At 44.9% G+C, this 24,487-nt stretch overlaps 1 protein-coding gene and 1 long non-coding RNA gene across 5 annotated transcripts in view; one reads left to right on the forward strand and one right to left on the reverse strand.

Moving 5' to 3' along the window:
* The window catches only part of LOC140726371 (uncharacterized), a 31,585-nt gene extending 23,395 nt beyond the window's left edge, over positions 1-8,190 (forward strand). The window contains exons 2-3 of the long non-coding RNA XR_012098619.1: positions 7,844-7,943; positions 8,033-8,190. This is a non-coding gene — a long non-coding RNA (uncharacterized lncRNA). The remainder of the gene's footprint in view (positions 1-7,843; positions 7,944-8,032) is intronic.
* The window catches only part of LOC140726362 (uncharacterized), a 156,283-nt gene that overhangs the window by 105,263 nt on the left and 26,533 nt on the right, over positions 1-24,487 (reverse strand). For all 4 annotated transcript variants that reach the window (XR_012098618.1, XM_073042639.1, XM_073042637.1 and 1 more), the window contains exon 5: positions 14,587-14,646. Coding sequence is in view for 3 of the 4 variants with exons in the window: in XM_073042639.1 (XP_072898740.1) it covers positions 14,587-14,646 (60 nt within the window). In the remaining variant the exon portion in view is untranslated. The remainder of the gene's footprint in view (positions 1-14,586; positions 14,647-24,487) is intronic.

Genomic DNA, 24,487 nt, shown 5'->3' on the forward strand with positions numbered 1-24,487 from the left:
GCTTTCTCCCTCAGTTCCCTGGGAAAATTTGCTTCATACTTTTAACATTAACTTTATGCATAAGCATCTGAAACCTGGACCTAGTGTTATGGACTTATCCATATGTCCATAACACTAACTCAAATGGACATTTGACTGATGTGAAAGTTTGTTATTGAAATTCACATCAATTCTATTAATCTCTTAGGTTTAATAACCACCAAATAGATTCTTTGCCTAAATGGTGACAAGTGCTATCAATGAGTCTTACTTGATGTAGCCTTTCTTAGCACTTCTATTGCACATATGACCTGTACCAAGGTCTAGATTTTTGACTAACAATTCTTAATATCTCATTGAAACAAATAAAGGGCTTGAGAAGGTGATTGTTCCCAAGGATTGCAGTCTCCAAATAAGCGTAGGCATTTAGGACTGAAATATGGAGAAAATCGTTTAGACAGAAGCTGATGAACCTTCAGAATTTTGCAACTAGGAATGTTGTCGAGCCTCAGTACTGATTAATTTCAAATCAGAAATTGATGGATTTTTAAATATTTGAAGAATGAAGGATATGATTAGCTTACCTAAAGATCCTTAGGTTCTCCTCAGTCTCCTCTGACTGTCTCCTACAAACCCCATCTTAGCAACATACATCCAAACAATAAAAGCCAGAACAACACGCAAGACACTGGAGGAACTCAACTGGTCAGACAGCATCTACTGAGGGAACTGATAGCCAATATTTTGGATTGAAATGAAGAGTCTTGAACCAAAATATCAACTGTACATTATCCTCTATGGATGCAACCTGACCTGCTGAGTTCCTTTAGCATCTTGAACGTTGCTTCAGATTTCAGCATCTGTAGTCTAGTTTATAAGTCAGAAGCTTGCTGGACTCCGCACCAGGGAACTATCGCAGTAGGTGTCCATCTTACTCATTCATCAAAAGCCAATCCACTGTACTAGCTAGGTATTGGCCTGTTTAAGGAGCATTGCAGTCCCTCCCTCTACCTGCTATTTAACTGATGATGTCACGGCACTGGGAGAGTTTAAATCTAGCGTGCGGAAATCATGGCTCTCTTTCCACTCTCCGGGGCACCATGGGCAGCTGGCACCGTGGAAACATTAAATAGTAGAGGTGTGCTGCAGTAAAGAAGGCCCAGACACACACTTTAGATAAGTACTTCCTACACTGTGTATGTTTAGTGTCTGCTTTGTCCTGTCACTTCAGGTGCTCAGTTTAGAGGAGTATTTGTAACCAAGCGTAACTTGAAGAGTTTGCTGAATGTATAGTGTCTGTCTTGTCTTGTAGGTAAATAGTTAACCTACTTTTACTGGTAGTGGGTGCCTTCTGTCCCCACTCACTGAATCCAAGAACCTACTGGCACTGCAAGCAGGGTTCAGTGATTGATCAGAGGATGAATATCTTAAGAAGGAAAAATAAGAGAGTCAACCTCCCCCCGTGTGAGAAGTGTGGGATTTGGGAGTCCTGCAACCTACTGGCAGGCTACAGGACACCCACAGACTGTTCAGACAAGCTGAACTCACGCTGGGTGAAAATGGAACATCACATCGTGTCTGTCTTTAATGAGATTGGGTTCCCTAAGATGAAGGGGAGCTGGAGGGGTGCTAGCAGCCATCGAAAAGCAGCAGTATAAGACAATCTCACAGAAAGAGGAAGAGATAGCAAGCGTGCAGAAGCAGCACCTGTACAGGAAAGACTGTTGGCTACACAATCCCAATCCCAGCAAGGGGGCCACTGCTATGGAACAGGGTAAGGAAGAGCAACAGGCTGGGGGAGAGGAACAGTGTGAGGGAGAGGGGCCTGGGGAGGATAACACACTGTGTCTCACTGAGAAGACTACCATCAGAGAGCTCCCTGCTAAGGAACGAGTGGAGGTGGGAGGCAAGTATTGACAAAAGCCAGGAGAGCTGCTGTCCATGTGGTTGCTGAGGATCTGGGATGAGAGGAGCTCTACAGTAAGATCATCCAACAGGGAGATGGGTGTCCTGGGTGGGGTGGGCGGACTTGTCATCCCACCACGTAATTAACAATGCCCTGAACGTGCCACCTGCTTTCCATGGGCTTGATGAATCAATACGGGGCAGAGTGACAGTGGTGGTTAAGATATCTCTCACTCTCTGAGTGAGATTTGCAGCCCTGGGAGGAATGGAGCACTGTGGAGGTAGGGTCCAAAGCCCTCCACCAGAGGGCCCTGGTCACAGGTGTATACGGTGGTGACAGTGACCCACTGGAGGGCCATAGACTCACCTTGACCATGGCGGAGTATTTACCTAAAGCAACAGCTCTCAGTTTAAAGGGAGTGGTGCAGCCCTTAATGAGACAAGATACAGGGGTTACTGTAGACATTAGAAAATTAAAGGGAATAGTATAGGTGGGGGAAGGTCCCTGTGATTGGGTGCTCGAATTAGACAGACAGCATGGGAGTGGAAGGCCCTGCATAACCTGTAAGGAGAAGTTTTTGGTGTATCTCAGAGCCGGGGTCCTGCAGGAGCAGGAAACTGGGGTTTCCACCCCCACCCTCTATGCCCTGTGGAGGGAGTACTGCCGGATGAAGAGAGGCAAGGAAACCATTAAGAGAGAAGGGTCATTCTCCAAGCCCTCCCCCAATAAAGGCTCCTTCTGTCCAAAGGATCCCTCGCATTCTGCTCTCTGGGTTCCCTTTATCTCTCGGTGGATGCTCTGCAAGAGGTTTGGAGGGAACTTCAGCAGCAGCTGGTGGGTTGTGGCTTCCTGACCCACTCTCTTAAGGAGGGGAGTTGCCATTCACCCTGCACCATCCCCTGTAATAAAATGTGAATCACTTAAGTTCAAAAAAATGTGCAGAGAGAGAGACAGAGAGAGAGATGAGTGCTAAGTCTGTCATGTGTTTGTTAAATCTGTATTGGAAGGGTGTTTGAATTAATCCTACCTGATGCACCATCAATAACTCACGCCGAGACTTAGGAAGTGAGATATCGGCTTTTATTGACTGAAGAACAACACTACATCCTGGGGAAAATGAGGGAGAGCAGCAGGCCACAGTCGCCTTTATACAGGGGTCTGTGGGAGGAGCCACAGGGGTAGTCAGCAGGGTCTTGGGAGGAGCCACAGGAGCAGTCAGACAGGTATATCTAGTTCACCACATTCACCCCCCCTTTGTTTAAAAAAAATTCCCAAGCATATTTACAGGTTAAGTCGATCAGGTGGTCGAATCGTTCGCTGCGATCTACGTAGCTCCGGCTGCAATTGCACAGGAGCCGGAGGTGATGACGGCACAGGTGCCGGAGGTGGTGTGTGCTCCGAAGGCGGAGAGTGGGTTAATTCTGTCCCAACAGGAGGTGTCAGGGACCCCTCGCGTGTGAGCGAGGGCCCTGGAACAGACGCATACGGAGTCTGTGTGGGGCACGGTGCGTGCGGAGTCACCTCGGGTACAGGGTGCATAGTTACCGTGGACTGCTCGGGGTAGTGGTCTGCTGCCCCGGCGGGCGCCAGGTCGCGGACAGAGACCGTGTCCTCCCGCCCATCAGGCAAGACCACGTAAGCATACTGGGGATTAGCATGCAGGAGGTGAACCTTCTCGACCAGTGGTGAGTACTTATTACTCCTCGCATGTTTACGCAGCAGCACTGGCCCCGGGGACGTCAGCCAAACTGGCAGGGTGGTCCCAGTGACAGACTTCCTGGGAAAAGAGAATAAGCGTTCGTGAGGGGTGGCATTAGTGGACGTACACAACAGGGAGCGGATAGAGTGGAGTGCCTCAGGGAGGACCTCCTGCCATCGGGAGACCGGCAACCCTTGTGACTTAAGGGCTAAAAGTATGGCCTTCCACACCGTGGCATTCTCCCTCTCCACCTGGCCATTCCCCCGGGGATTATAACTCGTGGTGCGACTAGTAGCTATGCCCCTAGCAAGCAGGAACCGGCGCAACTCGACACTCATAAAGGAGGACCCTCTATCACTGTGGACATAGCAGGGATATCCGAACAGAGTGAAGAGCTGGCGCAGGACTTTTATGACCGACGTGGTAGTAGTGTCGGGGCAGGGAACGGCAAAGGGGAATCGCGAGTACTCGTCAATAATACTGAGAAAGTAGACATTGCGGTCGGTGGAGGGAAGGGGGCCCTTAAAGTCAATACTCAGTCGCTCAAAAGGGCGGGTGGCCTTGACAAGCTGCGCAGTGTCAGGACGGTAGAAGTGCGGTTTGCACTCAGCGCAGATCTGGCAGTCCCTGGTCATCGTCCTGATGTCCTCCAGGGAGTACGGCAGGTTCCGGGCTTTAATGAAGTGATAAAACCGGGTGACCCCCGGGTGGCAAAGTTGGGCATGAAGGGCATACAGCTGGTCGAGCTGGGCACTAGCACACGGTCCCCGGGATAGGGCATCAGACGGTTCATTGAGCCTGCCAGGCCGGTACAGGATATCGTAAGTATAGGTGGAGAGTTCTATTCTCCATCGCAAAATTTTATCATTTTTGATTTTGCCCCGTTGTTGGCTGCTGAACATGAACGCAACCGAGCACTGGTCGGTCAGCAAGGTGAACCTTCTGCCGGCGAGATAGTGCCTCCAGTGCCGAATAGCTTCCACTATGGCTTGGGCTTCTTTCTCCACCGTGGAGTGCCGAAGTTCAGAGCCTTGAAGGGTACGAGAAAAAAACGCCACTGGCCTGCCTTCCTGATTGAGGGTAGCAGCCAGCGCGACGTCAGAGGCGTCACTCTCTACTTGGAAGGGAATGGTCTCGTCTACCGCATGCATCGTTGCTTTGGCAATGTCCCCTTTAATGCAGCTGAAGGCCGCGCGGGCCTCGGCAGAGAGGGGAAAGGTGGTAGACTTGACCAGGGGGCGGGCCTTGTCTACGTAATGGGGAACCCATTGGGCGTAATAGGAAAAAAAACCCAGGCACCGCCGGAGGGCCTTGAGAGTAGTGGGAAGAGGAAGTTCTAACAGGGGGCGCATACGGTCGGGGTCAGGGCCAATGACCCCGTTCTCCACGACATACCCAAGGATAGCGAGTCGTGTGGTTCTGAACACACACTTGTCCTTGTTATAAGTCAGGTTCAAAGCATCGGCCACCTGGAAAAAACGTTGGAGGTTGGCGTCATGGTCCGACCAGTCGCGACCACAGATGGTGATGTTATCTAGATAGGGAAATGTGGCCGTCAGTTTGTACTGGTCCACCATCCGGTCCATCTCCCTCTGGAAGACCGAGACCCCATTTGTGACACCAAACGGGACGCGCAGAAAGTGATAGAGCCTGCCACCCGCCTCGAAGGCGGTGTAGGGGCGGTCCTCTGGGCGGATGGGGAGCTGGTGATAAGCGGATTTCAGATCAATTGTCGAGTACACCTTGTACTGAGCTATCTGGTTGACCATATCCGTGATGCGGGGTAGGGGGTACGCGTCAAGCTGCGTGAATCTATTGATGGTCTGGCTGTAGTCCACAACCATCCTATTTTTCTGCCCAGTCCGAACAACGACCACCTGGGACCGCCATGGGCTTGTGCTTGGCTCAATGATCCCCTCCCTGAGCAGCCGCTGCACCTCTGAATGAATAAAGGCCCTGTCCCCCGCACTGTACCTCCGACTTTTAGTTGCCACAGGTTTACAGTCGGGGGTCAGGTTGGTGAACAGCGATGGGGGAGGGATCTTGAGGGTGGAGAGGTTGCAAATAGTGTCAGCAGCACAGCTATCGACATTGTGCTGGGCGGGATGTGGGGTTCGGGGTGTATGTGCGTGTGGTAACGGAGTATATGGCGAAGTCCCACCAAACTGAGGATTCCTGACAGTGAGTGGTGGGTGGGGCCCGTCATATGCCATAGTCACACTTTCGAGATGGCTCTGGAAGTCCAGCCCCAATAGCACAGGTGCGCACAGCCGAGGCATGACCAGGAACGCAAAGTTCCGATACTCTGTGCTCTGCACCACCAATGTCGCTACACAACCCACCCGGATGTCTGTGGAATGCGACCCTGAAGCCAAGGTGATCTTCTGACGGACCGGCCGTGTAACGAGTCCGCAGCGTTTCACTGTGGCCGGGTCAATAAAACTCTCAGTGCTGCCCGTGTCAAACAGGCAGCTAGTCCTGTGTCCCTCCACCAGGATGTCCATCATCGACCTTGCGAGCTGGTGCGGAGCGCTTTGATCGAGGGTCACGGAAGCCAGCGTTGAACGGGGCGAGTCGGGGGCGGGGCCTGGTGACGCCGGCAAAGATGGCCGCTCACATCCGGGCATGCAAGATGGCGGCTCCCAGGTCGCACACGGGTAGGTAGGGGCGGGGCCTGGTGACGCCGGCAAAGATGGTTGTCCACATCCGGTCATGCAAAATGGCGGCCCCCAGGTCTCAGACGCAGCGCTGCTCGACCCCGGGCGCGGTTTAGATTTACAGACCTTGGCGAAATGGCCCTTCTTCCCGCAGCTGGAACACGTCGCTTCGCGCGCCGGGCAGCTTTCCCGGGCATGTTTCCGAAGCTCACAAAAGTAACAGAGTTTCATACCTGGCGAATTCGTGGGGTTTGAGATACCGTGACTGGCAGCGGCGTTGGCGAATTCGCTCGGAACCGGGGAATCGCTCGGCTGGACTGCTTCGGCGTACAACTGCGCAGCCTCTATCGAATCGGCCGTCTCTATCGCGGAGCGTAAGGTAAGATCAGCTTTTTCCAGCAGCCGCTGGCGGATACACACTGACCGAACCCCAGTCACAAAAGTGTCTCGGACCAAGAGTTCCTTATGCTGTTCCGCTGTGAGCGCTTTGCAGTCACAGGCCCGCGCGAGTATCTGTAACTCGCGAAGAAATTCAGCAGTCGACTCCGTAGGCCGCTGTTTTCGCGTGGCCAAGCGGTGCCGTGCATAAACTGGATTTACTGGCCGCAGGTACTGTCTTCGGAGGGCGGCAAGCGCCTCCTCGTAGGTGGATATGTCCCTGATGAACGAATAAACTTTTGGGGCGACCCTCGAGAAGAGAAGTTTGAGCCGAACAGCCGAGTCGGTGGCACGAACCTCCTCTAAGTACGATTGGAAGCACACCAGCCAGTGTTCAAAGGCAAGAGCTGCTCCAGGGTCTCGGGGGTCCAAGTCTAGGCGTTCTGGGCGTAAAGCGGTTTCCATGTTGTAACTTTCAGTCAATAAAATTGATGCACCATCAATAACTCACGCCGAGACTTAGGAAGTGAGATATCGGCTTTTATTGACTGAAGAACAACACTACATCCTGGGGAAAATGAGGGAGAGCAGCAGGCCACAGTCGCCTTTATACAGGGGTCTGTGGGAGGAGCCACAGGGGTAGTCAGCAGGGTCTTGGGAGGAGCCACAGGAGCAGTCAGACAGGTATATCTAGTTCACCACACTACCCTTCAGCAGAAGCGGGAATCGATTGAAGTATTTTGCTACTTGGTGAAGCGATTTTGCAGGAGCTTCTATCTTTTAAGAGGACTGTGCTTTAAGAAGTTATGTGAATGTGTTAATGTGTTGGGTATGAACATTTTGGCTAAAAGAGGATGAGGGATGATCTAATGCAAGTTCTGGACTACTGTTTGACCTACTTAGCAAGTCTGCCATTGCAGGTACATAGTTTTCACCAGATAACATGACAGGTGCTGCAAATCAACACATTTCATATCATATGCAACAGCTGTGATGAACCTGATTCCAATTCTGATTCTTCTGGATAGCTCGAGCAAACAAATGTTTCCTGTTGTTTACAAATAGTAGTAGGATTACTGAATATTCACTGTTGCTGGATTATTCCATGCTAATACTTTGTGGCATTTGATGACCTGGATTATAGAAGACCAACCAAATTTGACTTCATCTAAAAATTCTTGCTCATTCTTGCTTAATAATCATGGCTTGGGCCATTATCCCTAGCTACTTCAGGATATCCTGCAACAGCAAACAAGTCCTTCAGAGTCAGCTACATCCACTCAGGGTCTCAAGGGTCCATGGAGTTCAACATATTCTCATGAAGGTAATGCTTTATTTATTATTGAAATAACATTTCAAAATTGTAACTTTTTTCCGCTCAGATATTGATTCTTCTCTGTTTAATTGTTTCAGATTCTGTGACTCCACTCCTGAACATAACTCATCTGAGTCTACTCTCACTGTTCCAGCCTTGTTCTTTGAATTTCTCTTTTTATCATGCATAAATTATTGACAAGTTAATAATTCATCACTCAATTACGATTTTTGCATGCTTCTGATACAACCTGAACAAGCAGAGTATCAATAAAGGAATGTTTTGCTAAATCTTATCTGAATTGTGAGCACAACATCCAGAATCATCTGTATTTTACAGTGAAATAATCTACCATCAAAATGTTGATAGAAGCCAATGATAAATGTTTTGATATTTTCCAAATCCGCTGTGTATCATTTCAAGTTGATTTCAAATATACAAGCACGGGCATAGTGCAATCAACGGAGATCTCAAGGTCGTCTGGTTTACCTGCTTATCTTGACGATCACAGTTCTGGCTAATGTTTATTTCCCAAGCAACACTGGTAAAACATATAATCAGACCTCAAGCTCCACTGCTGTGGATTATTACTGGTGTGAGTTAGGGTCACATGGAAATTCCTCTCAGTTGCTTTTGCAAAACACCAGTGCAGCAGTGGTTGTGCACTGGACTGAAATTCAAATTCAATTGACTTCAGTGGACCAGTATTTCAGATGAGTCGTACAACACAAAATGGATTTCATGTCAATAACTACTTCTTAATATTTAAACTGTAAATTCAACATTGGTTACGTTTAAATGGCTAGAAAATAAAATTGAAACTGGGGCTAAAAAGGGTTGCTAATTTGATATGCAAGTCCTTGGTCAGATCCCACTTTGAGTACTGTGTTCAGTTCTGATCACCTCACTACAGGAAAGGTGTGGTTACAATAGAAAGAGTGCAGAGGAGTGCAAGGATGTTGCCTGGATTGGAAAGTGTGTCTTTTGAGAATAGGCTGAGCAAACTTGGCCTTTCCTCCTTGAACCGACAGAGGATGAGAGGTGACCTGATAGAGGTGTATAAGATGATGAGAGGCTTTGATTGTGTAGATAGCCAGAGGCTTTTTCCCAGGGCTGTAGATTTCTATTCAGCTCAACTAACATGGACCAACATTGCTCCTCATTTATTTGCTAGTTTATAAGGTATAGTTACGCTGCACTTACAGCTCAGGATGCATTCCTGTAAACTAGATTGCAAATATATATCAGCACTGAAAGCCAAAGGCTTTTTCCCAGGGCGGAAATGGCTAACAAGAGGGGATATAGTTTTAAGGTGCTTGGAAATAGGCACCGAGGGGATGTCAGGGATGTCAAGTTATTTTTGCCCAGAAAGTGGTGGGTTAGTGGAATGCACTGCCAGCAGCGGTGTTGGAAGCGGATACAATAGGGTCTTTTAAGAGCTTCTTAGATAAAAAGAGCTTAGAAAAGAAGAGGGCTATTCACTAGGGAAATTCTAGGCAGTCTCTAGAGTAGATTACATGGTCGGCACAACATTGTGGGCCGAAGGGCCTGTAATGTGCTGTAAATTTCTATGTTCTATGAAAGGTGTTTATAGTAAGGTTAGAAAACGTGGAATGAAATACTGACATGCCAAGATCTTCACAATATCCTATGCCCTGCTCACTGCTGCTGTGTCAGGAAGTGGGCACAAAACTCTCGTCCTACCCACCATTGCAGGCTGCTGTACAAGGATGGGAGGTTCAGGAACCTGCACAACTCTCACTGTCTCTAATGCTGCTCTGGGAACATGTAACAGTACAGCACAGGCCTTTCATCCCAGAATGCCAATTTAAACTGCACATAACGCATCTCCCTCTAATCCTGTGCCTGTCTAAATGCCTCTTAAATGTTGCTTCTAATACTTCCCCTGACAGCGCATTCCCTGCACTAACACTCACTGTGTAAAAAAAACTTGCCTTGTATATCTCCTTTAAACTTTGCCCCTCTCACCTTAAAGCTTTGCCCTCAAGTACTTGGCAATTCCACCCTAGGAGAAAGACTCTGATCATCTACCCTATCTATGCCTCTCATACTTCTATAGAATTCTATCAGGTATCCCCTCACACTTTGATGCCCTATAGATAGGAATCCATGTTTGTCCAATCTCTCCTTATAACTAATACTAATGACACAAATTCCTGCCCTCCCATGTCATTCCAACTCCACAGTTCAGTGTAGAGAGGTTGCTGGTGGGGGCTAATGTCAGGAAGGTCAGGGGGACGATGCACCCAGCACCTGTGCTGGACGTTGACAGGCCACACGGGATCCACGGTTTCCCACATCCCCTCCTTACGGATGTGATCGAAGCTGATGTTCTGCTGTACTGCAGCAAGCTCAAGGGCCAGCAACCAACAGCGAGCTTATTGCCAGAGAAGCACCTCTGTACTGGGATAGACGCTATGCCAAATAAAGAGGAAGAGGTGACTGCAACAGCGGTGGCACAGATAGTGGAGTTGATGCTTCACCATGCCAGTGACTTGAGTTCAATGCTGACCTTGGTATTACCTGTGGCTGTATGGGTTTCCTCCCCATCCCAAATATGTGTATATCGATCAGTTAACGGCCACTGTAAATTGCCGCCAGTGTGTGGGAGAGCGGGAGAATCTGGCAGAGTTGATGGGAATGTGCGAAGAATAAGAAGCAGATTGATAAAGAATTAATGTAAATGGGAAGAGGGTTGGTGATAGCTGGCATGGATTTGGTGAGGAAAAGGATATGTTTCCATGCTCTATGAGCAGCTTCTAATAGGTTGGCGCATGGAACAGTCACTGCCAGTCCCCTGCAGAAGTCTACACTGACAAGGATGCATCTCTGAGCCCTCTCCCCTTCATCCCACAGATCTCCACACTGCTTGGCCCAGCTCCCCAAAAATTAGCCATCATAAAACCTCATCACACAGAGCCATGGGCAATTCATTGCTGTGGGAATGCAATGGAGAACAGTGGCTCATCAGAATCCCAAGGCCCATGCCCCAGGCACAGCTGCAGAATGGGCAGTGGTTCGTTTCAGCTTCCCAACACCCAGCATAGCAATGGGAAGGGCAGAGGTCCACACCAGATTTCCAACACAACATCCACAGACAGAACGGAGGTAATTTTTCGTTGTCAGTGATCCAATCATTAATCAATGAAAGACCAGCATTTTCCTTGGTGGCCTAATTATTACTTATCTCTCAGTCAATATCATCAGGATAATCAGGTTGAGGTTATTAACTTCAGGCTGTCTGGATTCTCTGCAGCCTTGAAAACAGTTCTGTGGCCAATATTTATCCCACAGCAAACATTATTTAAGAAGATTATTGCTCATTATGAGATTATCATTTGTGGAGTCAGGCTGCCACATTTCCTACTTTACAACGGTGATTATATTTCTAAAGCACTTGATTAAATAGACTGGCAGGTTCAATATAACTGTACCTCTTTCCTTTCATTACTATGATGGGATAGAGATATTGAGGTTCCTCTTAATTATGACAGTCTGAATTTCTTCCTTGCATTTTATATTTAATGACAGCTGCTGGTCTACATCTGGTATGCACTGAGATTGCAAGTTCATCAGTGGCATAATGCATTCCATTTTTTCCTAATGTTGTAGAACCGGAGAGCTTCACAGTCAAATCAAGTGAAAGGCCACACTAAAACCAAATGAACTCAAATAAAGTACTGCTTAATATGGAAGCTGCATCCAACACTTTGCAAAGGAAAATGCTCTTATGCTCATCTGGGAATGGCTTTCATTAAAGAAGTAGAGTACTGTTGAAGGTGCTGCTTGCGACTGATTGTTCAGACCGAACTGAGAAATTTGTCCAAAGATTAACTGCAATCATCAGTAGACCAGCATCAATAGGAGAGGATGCCAAGAAGATAGAAAAACCTAAAACAATTTATAACACAACAGAAAATTCTGGATCAATTCAGCAGATCAGCATCTGTTTTTGGAATATTGAAGTGGAGATTAACCAGTAAAAAGGTACACAAAATTATTTCAAAACTAAAATACTTAGAAGATCTCGGCTATCACAAGCAACATAAAATCTGAAAATCTGCCAGTTCACTGCAATACCATAACATAGTAGTTTTGACAGTGCATATTCATTCATTAATGTATGGGGGATGCCACTCAATTATCAGCAGTACCATGACTTTTTATAATGGTCATGAAAAAAGCACGTGTGATAAACAGCTAGCAACCAGGTGCCACAGCAGATGTCAATGGCATGCACCTTCCAATTTTTCTATCATTGCTAACCATGCTGACTCATGGACTGTTGGAATAGAACTTAAATCTAATGCTACTCCTGCAAACTCTTAAGCAAGATATGAGATAATCTGATTCAATCCAGCTTGGAAAGCCATACTGAGACCACAGTATGCCAAATGTGACAGTGCATTCTGTTTTTACCTGGGAAGGAGATGGCAATAGCAGTTTTAACAATGTTGGAAGATATCTTCTATACTCAACAAGTAAATACAAACAAGCTGTCAACTGAACAATAACTGAGTTGCTGCAGCACAAAGAAGGAACTGACTTCTTCAATTTTCAAATAATTCCTTCATCGATTTTTATAGAAACTATATAAAGTGGCATCAATGATGCCAGCAGTCTAAAATTCTTTTATGCATAGCTACACATGAAAGCCTCCTTCTAAGGTTTTTATCTCATTCACCCTATATTACTGTTATTGATAACTTTTACACAGATCTATTCCAACTCTATTTGCTTATATCTTAACTTATACCAAGTTCTAGTCCCCATCTCTTCTATACTCACTGGCCCACAATGGCTCTTGGTTAAGTAACAGGTGTTTTTAAAATTATTATCCTTGATTACAAGTTCATTATCCTCCCTGTTCTTCTAAAGTTCTCCAGCCCTAGGATCCTCCAAGATACTGTATTCCAAAAACTCTGGTCTCTTGTACATATTCAATTTGAATCTTTCTACTATTAGCAGTCATGCCTCAGGCAACCAAAATCCTATTCTCTCTAAATCTCTCCCCCTCTCTTCCCTTTCTTAAGACGTTCCTTAAAACCAACCCCTATAAGACCAAGGCATTTAGTCATCTACTTGAATCTTTCCTTCAATACCTGAACAACAAGATTTATTTGATAATGACCCTGTGATGGGCAGTGGGGTGTTTAACTATCTTAACTGTGTTTTATAATTGTAAATAGCAAGCATTCTTAATCCAATCCAAATGCAACAACAGGATTTGAAGGCTGTTGTACCCACTTTACACAACATGTTCTAACTAAAGATCTAATTAACTACAGATAAGAGGCCAACTCAGCAAGAGCTGCAGACACTCTCAAGCTAACTGATCATGAAAAGAAGGAATGTACAACTACTGAAACAAATTGTTGTCTGGGAATGCAGAAATGAGTTTTCAATAGGCCACAAAATGTTCTATTCATTCACACAGGAATTTCAAAATCTATTTGTTTTCAATAACATAGAAAAGGCACACCTGTAATCATCTAGGTAACTGTAAAAGCCTTTCTAATTAAATTGGGCCTCAGGGTATAGCAACATTAGTTTCTGGACCTGCTCTGTAGGGCTGACATCGGTATTAGTAGTAGAATCTTTGCAGTCTCAAGCATTTTTTCAGGCACCAATTGTTCTGCCAGTAAAGTTAGAAGTTTCAGATTTATGATAGCATTTGAGATACCTCAAATCCATTTAGACAGATGTCATAAGCATCCAAATATCTAGCCATTATAATTTCTGCTTCACTACGTGGTGGACAGATGGGTCAGCCTCTCCTTCATCCCTAAACTTGGTGGAAGTTGTGATATACTGGGACTCCATAGCAACCCATAGGGAATTAAAGATTAACAACATCTCTCATGGAAGGAAAGAAAGATTTTTAGCCACTCATGACATCTCAAATCATTTAATGTCTTTGAAGTGTCATTATTGTGGCATTGTAGAAAATGCTCAACACAGGAAAGTCTGCAGATGCTAGAAGTGCAAGGCAACACATGCAAAGTACTGGAGGAGCTCAGCAAGTCAGGCAGCATCCATGGAAATGAATAAACAGTCGAAGTTTTTGGCCTAGACCCTTCTTCAGGATAGAAAGCCTCCTTGAGTAGAGCAAGATCAAAAAAATGGCAAAGTGATAAATAACTGGTTTTAGTTAAAGGATATCTATTCCTTTTTACACTTATTGCCAGAAAAGGCATAGATTCCAAACTACTCAGAATTCTATTGTCTCATCTTGGTTTCCTATGTGATATTGGCGGGAGTATATATATTACTCAGGGTACCAGAGAGAATTGCTTTAAATAGAACCATTCACATGTTACTCAGATCTATGAGAGTTAAGGTGTTGTATTTTACATTTAAACAGCACATTCACTTTTATTTGGAGTTCATGTTTGAGTCACCTATTCTTCCATTCAACTCTGTTCATCAGTTTTAAATTTGTCGAGAGGGTGCATACAGAACTAAATTTACACCATTATGTTTTCGCCACTGTCCTACACATCAGAAATAGAAGTGTGAAACAGGTTCATGGTAAAATAGCAGCTTTCTTATCTCACACTTAACTTTATTTTCAAGAGACTAAATTCAGAGAAAATTTTAGACTGAGAAGATACGGAGCAGTTATTCTTACCTCCATTGTAATCCCCACCTCTGACATTTCACCTGAACTGAACTGGAGTTCACAGTTTTGCTAGAATTTAAAAAAAAAAAGAGACAATATGAAAATGTTGCCCAATGCAGACAGAGGGAAAGATGGAAACAGAAACCAAGATCTACATTTGTACTGTAAACCACAATTCAGCTTTCTTTTCAAAGGCAATCAATATTGAGGATGACTTGCTTTCCACCCCAGTTTCATGAGTTCTGAGATGACTAAGGATTTCAATGTTGGATTGCAAGCTTTGCCACAGATTCAAGATTCAAGATTGTTTAATGTCATTTCCAGTACACAAGTGTAAAGGAGAAAGAAATAATTACCACTCCAGCTCTGTTACAGCAGAAAAAAACACAATAAGTATAAATAAATAAGATAGTTTATAGACATAAATTGATTGTATGTCTATATAACGACACTAGGCACAGGAGTGTCTGTGCATAAGGTGACAGACATGAAATAATAAACAAATGGTGGTTGGGGTATGGAGGGGTGTTGGAGGATGGGTTAGTGGGTGGATCAGCCTTACAGCTTGGGGAAGTAACTGTTTTAGAGTCTGGTGGTCCTAGTAGTATTGCTACGTAGCCTCCGCCCTGATGGGATTAGGGCAAATAGTCCGTGAGCAGTTGAGTGGGATTCTTTCTGATGTTACTGGCCCTTTTCCAGCACCTTTCCTTATAAACAACACACACACAAAATGCTGGTGGAACACAGCAGGCCAGCCAGCATCTATAAGGAGAAGCTCTGTCGATGTTTCTTCCTGACGTCGTCCTTCATCCTGACCTGCACCTCAGTTCTTTCTATTTTCTGATCATTTAGAAAATAGACAACTCTTTCATTTCTTCTACCAAAGTGCATGACCATACACTTCCCAACATTGTATTCCATCTGCCAGTTCTTTGCACATTCTCCTAATCTAAGTCCTTCTGTAGCCTCTCTATTTCCTCGAAACTATTTGCTCCCCCACCTATCTTCATATTGTATGCAAACTTTGTAACAGAACCAACAATTCCATTATCCAAATGATTAACATATAACGTAAAAAGAATCAGTCCCTACACAGACCCCTGTGGTACACCACTAGTTACTGGCACCCAGCCAGAAAGGGCACCCTTTATTCCAACTCTTTGCCTCCTGCCAATCAGCCACTTCTTTAATCCATACTAGAATCCTTCCTGTAACACCATGAGCTCATGCTTGTTAAGCAATCTCATGAGTGGCACCTTGTCAAAAGCCTTCTGAAAATCCAAGTACACAACATCAACCGATTCTCCTTTGTCTATCCTGCTTGATATTTCTTCAAAGAATTCCAACAGATGTGTCAGGCAAGATTTTCCCTTGAGGAAACCATGCCAATGATGGCCTATTTATCATGTACCTCCAATTACCTTCATCCTTAATAATCGACTCCAACCACTGAGGTCAGACTAACTGGCCTATAATTTCCTTTTTCTGCCTCTCTCCCCTCTTGAAGAATGGAGTGACATTTCTCTTCCGGAACCATTCCAGAATCTAGTGAATTTTGAAATCTCATTACTGATGCCTCCACAATCTCTTCAGCCGCCTCTTTCAGAAAGCTGGTGTGTACACCATCTGGTCCAGGTGACTTATCTACCTTCAGATCTTTCAGTTTCCCAAGTACCTTCTCTACTTCACACACTTCATAACCCCTGACACCTGGAACTTCCACCATATTGCTTGTGTTATTTAGATAGTGTGTTTTTGAGATGATTTAGTGCGCTGGTACTTTGCTGTCTCCGAAGGAGTTTGGTGAGGTTGGGAGTAGCGTGTGCAGCCTGGAGACAGAACATGAGTCAATGATCAACTCTATTACTTCTCTCTGGCTGAGGCTTTGAGCAAGGTTGAAGTCGGCGAAGACAGGAGCAGAGGATGTGTATGTGCTTGGTGCCGAATGTCCGCGTCTGTCCAGTTTTCCTCTCCCTTTCACTAGCTGCTGTCAGAGGAAAGAGCAGGAGTCTTGGGTTCCACATTGAAAGGACTGACCCATTGAAGTTCATAGCTGTGGACTCTGAGGTTCATTTTGCATGTACTACAGGTTTCTGCTTACTGTTTTTCTGTTTTTTGAACGGTTTGATCAGGGCGGATTTGGGTGCTTCGGTGAAGACTGGCTCTGTGGCCTGCCGTCAGCTAGTGGCACTGAACTGAACTGAATACTCCTAGTTTGATGTTAATATTCTACGTGTTGTTTGCTCCTTTTTTGCCATTGGCTGTATTTGTTCTTTTGTTGTGCATTGGATGTTTGATGATTTTCTAGGAATGAGTTCCACGGTGTTTCTCTGTTTCATGACTGCCTGCAGGAGGACAAATCTCAGAGTTGTATTCTGCATACATACTTTGGTAGTAAGTGTACTTAGTACTTAATAGTGTTGCGCTAACCACTAAGCTACTGTGCGGCTCCATGGTTCTGGAAAGGGAAGGCATATGACAAGCCCAGGACCGTGGTGTTGGGTCTGCAATAAAAAACAGCTCGTCAGTTAACTCTCTGAACTTCTTGTGGGGATCAGTGAATGTCTCATGGCGATCCATTTGGTTCTTGCCAAAAACCTGACAGCAACCTTCTTGAGTGCTTATGCATCAACTCCGGACTCACATGAGTAAGAAAAAGAATGTCACATCTACACTTGCGTAGATGCAACCTGAAGGAGGGTAAGATAATTTTCTTAGGGAAATTAATGCCAGGGTTGGCAGGGACTTCAATCTTTGGAAGGGTACCATAGGAAAGGAAGATATTGACAAGATCAACTCAAATGGAGTACTATGCCTCACTATATGTGCTGAACACAATCTTATCATCATAAAACTCTCTTCCACCAGAAAAACAAATTCGAGGCACCTTGGCAGTACCCCTGAACTAAACAAAGACATATCATTGACTGCTATTATCAGAGCCAGGGACCACCGTTATGTGAATATCACAAGGGCCATGATTGGGACAGATGAATGCTAGACAGATCATCTCCTGATCCACTCCACCATGTCCATCAAACTCATGAGAAAGAAGAGGGTTCATAAAAAGCAGACCATGCCAAGACTAAATCTCAGGAGTCTGCTTGACATGGCCACCCAACACCACCTCATTTGGGGAAAGCCTCCAACAGGAATATCCAAAGAATATTGAAGAAGACTGGGGTCTGCTCAAGTCCACCATTCTCCATACCTACAATAGCATCCTTGGGTACTAGTCTAGAAAACATCAGGATTGGCTTGATGATGATGACAAGGACATAGAACAACTTATCTCAGAAAAGAAAAGCCTTCCGTGCCTGGCAGAATTACATCGGCAGCAAGGCCAAAACTGAACCTTACTCCAGAGCCAAGGCAACTGTCCAGTGAAGGGTGAAGGAGCTACAGGATTATTGATGGACTGAGAAAGCACCGGTGACATGAGTGACTTTTTCAGTGCAACCAAAGCTGCCTATGGGCCAAGGTACTTTGGACTAAAACATCTGCACCCAAAGGATGGAAAGAACTTGTGAAAGGATTGAAAGGATATCAATGGTTGATGAAAAGAGCACTTTCAGGAAGTTCCCCAACTGTGACAGTATGCTGTCTTTTACTAACCAAATCTTTCAGAGACCTGTGAGAGAAGACATGGGGGAACCTCCCAGTATAAACGAGGTCCACTATGACATCAGGAGCCTGCAAAGCAACAAAACCACTGTACCATTCCACCTACCCTACTTGCCACCTTTATTGCTGCCATCCTTTGCTTCAATGGCCAAGACATGCCACAGGAAATCCCAATCATGTATAGAATGGACAACAAGCTTTTCAACCTCAACAGGTTCAAGGCAAAGAACAAGATCAGCACTACCACTGTCACGGATCTTCAGTACATAGATGCCAATGCCATTGCAGCACACTCTGAAGACCTCCAAAGTATATAAAGCCCTGGGTCTTGTTTTGAATATAGAAAAAGGGCACAGGTCCTACGTCAGCCACCACCCAACCAGCTATTTATCCAGACCTTTATAGAAGTTGATGATATTGCCCTTGAAAATGTAGATCACTTTCCCTACCTTGGCAGCATTCTCTCCTCAAAAGAGGACATCGACTCAGAGATCAACCACCTCAAGTAGTGCTAGTGGAGCCCAGGCAGGATTAAGGAAATGAGTCTTTTGAAGACTGTTACCCTCAGGTCCAAACAAAACCTTTGGTTGATTGAGAACCATCTTTCCTACATTATTGTATGGAGCTGAACCATGGACCACCTTCAGCAGACATCTGAAAGCTCTGGAACAATACCACCAGAAACCTTATGGATGATTTTGAAGATCATCTGGAAGGACAGACATACTAACACCAGCGTACTGGAGGAAGCCAACATGAACAGTATCTCCACCATGACAAAGCATCACCAACTCCGTTGGAATTGTCATGTTATTCGGATCCCTAACTCCCGTCTCCCCAAACAGATCCTTTACTCCCAGTTGTAGGAAGGTCAGCCAGTCCTTGGTGGGCAAAGGAAACTCTTCAAAGATTATATCAAAATCAGTCTGAAGAAATTCAATATTGCATCTAAAAGCTGGGAAGACATTGCACTCAATGGAAGCACTTGGAGGAAATCTGTTCAAGAGGGAACTACAGTATATGAGAGCAGCCTCCACTGTGCCACAGAGAACAAGCAGCAGCTGTGAGAGGAGAGAATGAACAAAAGGCCGAACAACTAACTGCAGCCACCACTTACTCGTGTCCACAATGCACCAGAATATGTGGATCCCAGATTGGCCTCTACTGCTACTGAGGACCCACCGGTGGACTATTCCTTAGGAATGCTTAACACGGGTCATTGCACTATTCACGCTCGCAGTTTCCACTGCTGTGCTGCTGATGTAAAGAGCGATATGATTGGTGCAAGCTCTCCTGAAGATGATAACCATCTCCTTTGTCTTGTTAACTCTGAGGGTCTCTGAGAGTCATTTAAATCTGAGGGTGGAGAATTCTTTGGTACAGAGATGATGGTGGCTGATTTGAAGCACGTAGGGACAGCAGCCTAGATGAGTGAAGTGTTGAGGATGTCCATGAAGATGTTAGTGAACTGGTTTGGACACTCCTGAATACTCTGGCTGGGATGTTGTCTGGCCCTGCCGTCTTACCCCAGTAAGACTCCTCTTCAGAGTCCTCCTCTTGCTGCTGTTACAGACAGTGGCTGCTTATCTGGGAGGGGGTAGCTTTGTGGCTGGTATTTGTTGCGTGCCTTGAAGCATGCATAAAAGTTGTTCAGGGCATCAGGGAGGGCAGTGGTACTGGTATAGCTGATACAGTTTTTTCTTGTGTAGTCAGTAATGCCCTCGATGCCTTAGATGAGGTTTTGTTCTGAGAGCTCTTCTATCCATATATCCCACAAAGTTAACAAGTTAATGGGGTTGTTGAGATGGTGCTTTGTGTGTTAGCCTTTATTAGTCAGGGGATTGAGTTCAAGAGCTGCGAGATAATGTTGCAGCTCTATAAAATCCTGGTTAGAAACAACTTGGAATATTGAGTTCAGTTCTAGTTACCTCATTATGGAAAGGATGTGGAAGCTTTTGAAGGGGTACAGAGGAGATTTACCAGGATGCTGCCTTGATTAGACAGATTGAGTGAGCTAGTGCTTCTCTCTTTTGAGTGAATGGGGGGGGGGGGGGGTGAAAACTGATGATAAAGATGTACAAAGTGATAAAAGACATGGATCAAGTTGTCATTCAGAGTCTTTGTCCCAGGCCAGAAATGGCTAATACAAGGGGCCTAAATTTCAAAGGTGAAGGAGACAATGATGACATGGATTTGGCCTCCAAATGTATACACAATCATGCAACATCTGCATGATCAACAGCTGTAACTGGTGCGACCTTGGCATTGAACAGTTTCCAGCTTATTCGAGGAATAACACCATCCCAACTAGAAACCTGCTTAAAGAGAGAAATTGTACTGCAGTGCAAAATATTAAGAGCTTTGGTTTAATGATATAACCTTGCTTGACCATGGTCTACACTCAAATTATCTCTGTGAGATTACAATCTGCACATCAATGCGTAGCAGGAGTAGAATGGTAATGACTTTCTAAGGGTAGCCAAATTTTGGGAAGTCTCTCTATTGTTGGATATGACTGTTTAATTCTTCGACTAGACTGTTTAATTGTCATTTTCTTTGCAGTTCAACAATCCACTTGTATCTTAAGTCATCCTTATATACATAACAGTTTAATATGCCTCTCGTGGCTATACAAAATAAAATTCTTGAACACTCTCGATGCTTTACCTCTCTTAATTGACAGAGTCAAAGACTCTTGAGAGTTCAAACTAAGATTATTCCAATGATTTAAATCCTACAGCTTTTAAGCCATCCTCCCCAGAGCCAAGAAGAACAATTCAAGTTATTATACAGCAATAGCAATTTAAGGAGCAGATCACCAGTTGGCCTGGAATCACAATGTTTCAGTGCGGTCCAACACTGGTACCTCAGCATTTCAATGTAGCCCAATGCACTGCAGGTGCTAGCTCAGGGAAAGGGACTAGCTGCTCTCATACAATGATTTTTACAGCCTGTTAGGGCCCATGCTCAGGATCATTATCTATTAAAGCCATAACAGGACATTAAAAAAAATCAAGTAAATCTTGGAGCCTGTTAAATACATATCTAGAAATTTACTTACTTCATTAATACTTTATTTGAATATTAGGGATACAGTGTGGAATAGCCCCCTTCTGGTCCTTTGAGCTGCGCTGCACAGCAACTCCATATAAAACAATTAAAAACATTGAAACCATCAAAAAATCAATAAACACAAAACTCCTTCATGGCATCCAAGGTCAAGGTGTTGTACAGCTCATGAATGGCCCTTCAGTCCACACCAACCAAGATGCCTCGGAGTTAACTGAAATAGGACTGCCAAGGAATAAAGGGAACTAGGAAACTGGCACAGAAGATGGGTTGAGGCCAGCAAAGATCAGCCATGATATATTGGCTGATGGGGCAACTTGAGCAGCCTGCTGACCTACTCTTCCTTCTATTTTCTTGTGTGTTTGGCCTAGGTCTAAACATGCAGAATGAGCAGTCGACTTGAGAACTGGGAGGCCTGAGGACGTTCATGCTGCTGCGTTGATCTTTGCAAGGGCTCAACAGCACTGGCCGCACAATAGGAGATGCAGCATCTGTCTCAGGCCCACGCCAACACCAGAAACCAGGGAAGCACAGTTAAATCCTGACATTTATATTGGTGTGGGATCAGAAGTCCCAGGCTTTTATACTCTTAATTTCTATTGTTATTCCCTCATTTACAGAGATTACAACTGTATCATCCATGTCTGAATATCTTGGAGCCCTAGCTCAATACCAATGGTCATTATGGCATTCTTCATTGCTGATTAAAACAATGAATAACTCTCTAATGTGAGACAGAAATATCCACCTTGAATTCCCACTCTGGCAGTACCTCACCTTAGATTTGTATCCATTGTTCAAATGCTTTCACGTTCTTAGCCCTTATTGGCCCCTTAACCTCTCCCACCAGAGATGATTATCACTGTTGCAAACTGTCTCTTGATACTATCCTTCCAACATAATCTGTAGCACTTTCGGTGCAAAGCACTAAGGATAGCTTCACAGAGCTTTGAATGGCCTGCCATTCATTTGTTGTTCCAAACTAAGCTCTTTTATTCATCCTGTTAAAATTCTCCTCAATTTTCAGCCTCAGCTTTTGAGTCAGAATCATTTTTGGAACTTGCCTATCCTCCCCTCTACTGATCTTAGAGTAGATTAAAAGGTCAGCACAACATTGGGGTCAAAGAGCCTGTACTGGGTTGTAGTGTCCTGTGTTCTTTCCCAGAATTATTTCTTTAACCCCTCCCTCCAAGAATTTCTGTTACATTCCAACAACCCTGTTGGAAACAAATTGTGTCTCTCATTCTGGCTTCCAGCTCACGCTAAGGTAGCTCCCCTACAGTCAACTGCTGCCTCACTCTAATGGCCTAGATTCCATCCTAGCATTGAGTGCTGTCTGTGTGGTAGAACACTACAGCACGGTACAGGTGTTTTCACAATCTCCCTAGGATTACATGGGCCTTTGTTTCCCTCTCCCCCTCTACGACTGTACTCCAGATATCCATATTTCCTTATGACATAGTGGGGGGGGGGGGGGAGCTATTTTTCCCCTGCAAGTAAGTATATGGTAGCTCATGTTTGCTCTAATGCAGCACAAACTTACCATGTAACATTCACAGATGAACCTCCATCTAATTCCCACTGTAATGCCAAGAGGCATCAATCAAAAGCTCCTCCTACAAAGTATGAATGACATCCTATTTTCCCCAAGGACTCAAAAATAGTCCTATCATGCCCTGTCCCCAGAGCAAGTAAAGAAGCAGGAACATATACAAACTGTTCTACTCCAAAATACAAAGAACTCCAGAACAGAGCCTCCATGTGACATATTGTGACCACGAATCCTGGTGAACCGCTGAAGCAGAAGGTAATAGCAAACACATCCTGATAACTTGGAGAGGCACCATTCAGTGAAAGGATACCTTCTAGTTTGTTTCCTTCTCCTTTGAAGCAGCTTTGAACTGCAAGACTCTTCCCATTTCCTCTCCCTCTGCTCATTCTACCTCCTCTGGTGTTGGCCAATGTGAGAACTAGAGTATGAGTTCCTTCATTGATGTATGGGTAGAAAGAATCTTACTGGCTCAAAACCACAGGAAGACAACCTCTCAAAGCCACTGCACACAAAGTGTTGGATGAACTCTGTAGTCAGGCAGCATCCATTGAGCGAAATGGACAGTTGACAATCAACTGAATTAACTCACTCCAGATGAAGGATCTCGATCCAAAACATTGGCTGTGCATCATCCTCTACGGATGCTGCCTGACCCGTTGAGTTCCTCCAGTGCTTTGTGCATCGCTCCCGATTTCCATCATCTGCAGTCTCACGTCTCCCAAACCCTTCCACGGCAAACCTGACCACAGAACTTTCTAATCTCATCGTTTGAAGCTAATTTCCCAAAACGGTTGTAGACTATTATGGCCCATATATTAAGTTATTCCAGGGGTTGGTAAGTCAGCAATGTAATTCAACTCTCACTACATATTAGTTCAGCAACTCAAGTACATAATCTTAAAGACCTGCCAGATCAGATTTTGTACTCACTCCCAGAACTTCACATGTACCCACTCCCTATGCCCCACCTTCAACAGAATCTGATGTGCATTCTTACTCACAATCTCATCTGGTCCCTCAACACTATCTCTTCGATCAGGAAAACTCACGTAATATCTCCATTTCCCGTGGAGATTGAGGCAAGAGGCCCCCCCCACCCCACCACCACCACCACCATTCTTACAGGAACAGCATTGAAAATGTTCTGACCAGGTGCCTCACTGTCCATTATGGGAATTACAAGGTATCTAACCACAAGGTCCTACAAAGGATTGTGAGGACTACCAAGAGGATCCTTGGGGTCTCTCTCTTCTACCCACCTGAGATATTCATCAAGGGCACTGCATATGCAGGGCCCTTAGCATCGTCAAGAATCACCCCCCCCCCACTTGTCCCATAAGCTCTTTGACCCCCAAACACCAGGCAGAAGGTAGTGTAGCATCAGGACAAGGGTTGTTAGGATGGGAAATAGCTTCTTTCCCAAGGTCATGAGACTACTGAACTCCCTCCCAAATACCAAGGTCTCATCACTTATGAAGCACCAGTAGAGTTACACTATTTACTTCTTAATTTTTGTCATAAATGCATCTTATGCTAAATGTAAATATTCTGGAATATATTTTATTATTTATTAATTTATTTGTGGAAATATCACTTTAAGTGATTATATGAGTTATATGTACTGTATTGTGCCCATTGGTCAAGAGGAACATTGTATCATTTGGT

This window comes from Hemitrygon akajei, chromosome 4 (assembly GCF_048418815.1).
Source record: "Hemitrygon akajei chromosome 4, sHemAka1.3, whole genome shotgun sequence".
Classification (NCBI taxonomy): Eukaryota; Metazoa; Chordata; class Chondrichthyes; order Myliobatiformes; family Dasyatidae; genus Hemitrygon; species Hemitrygon akajei.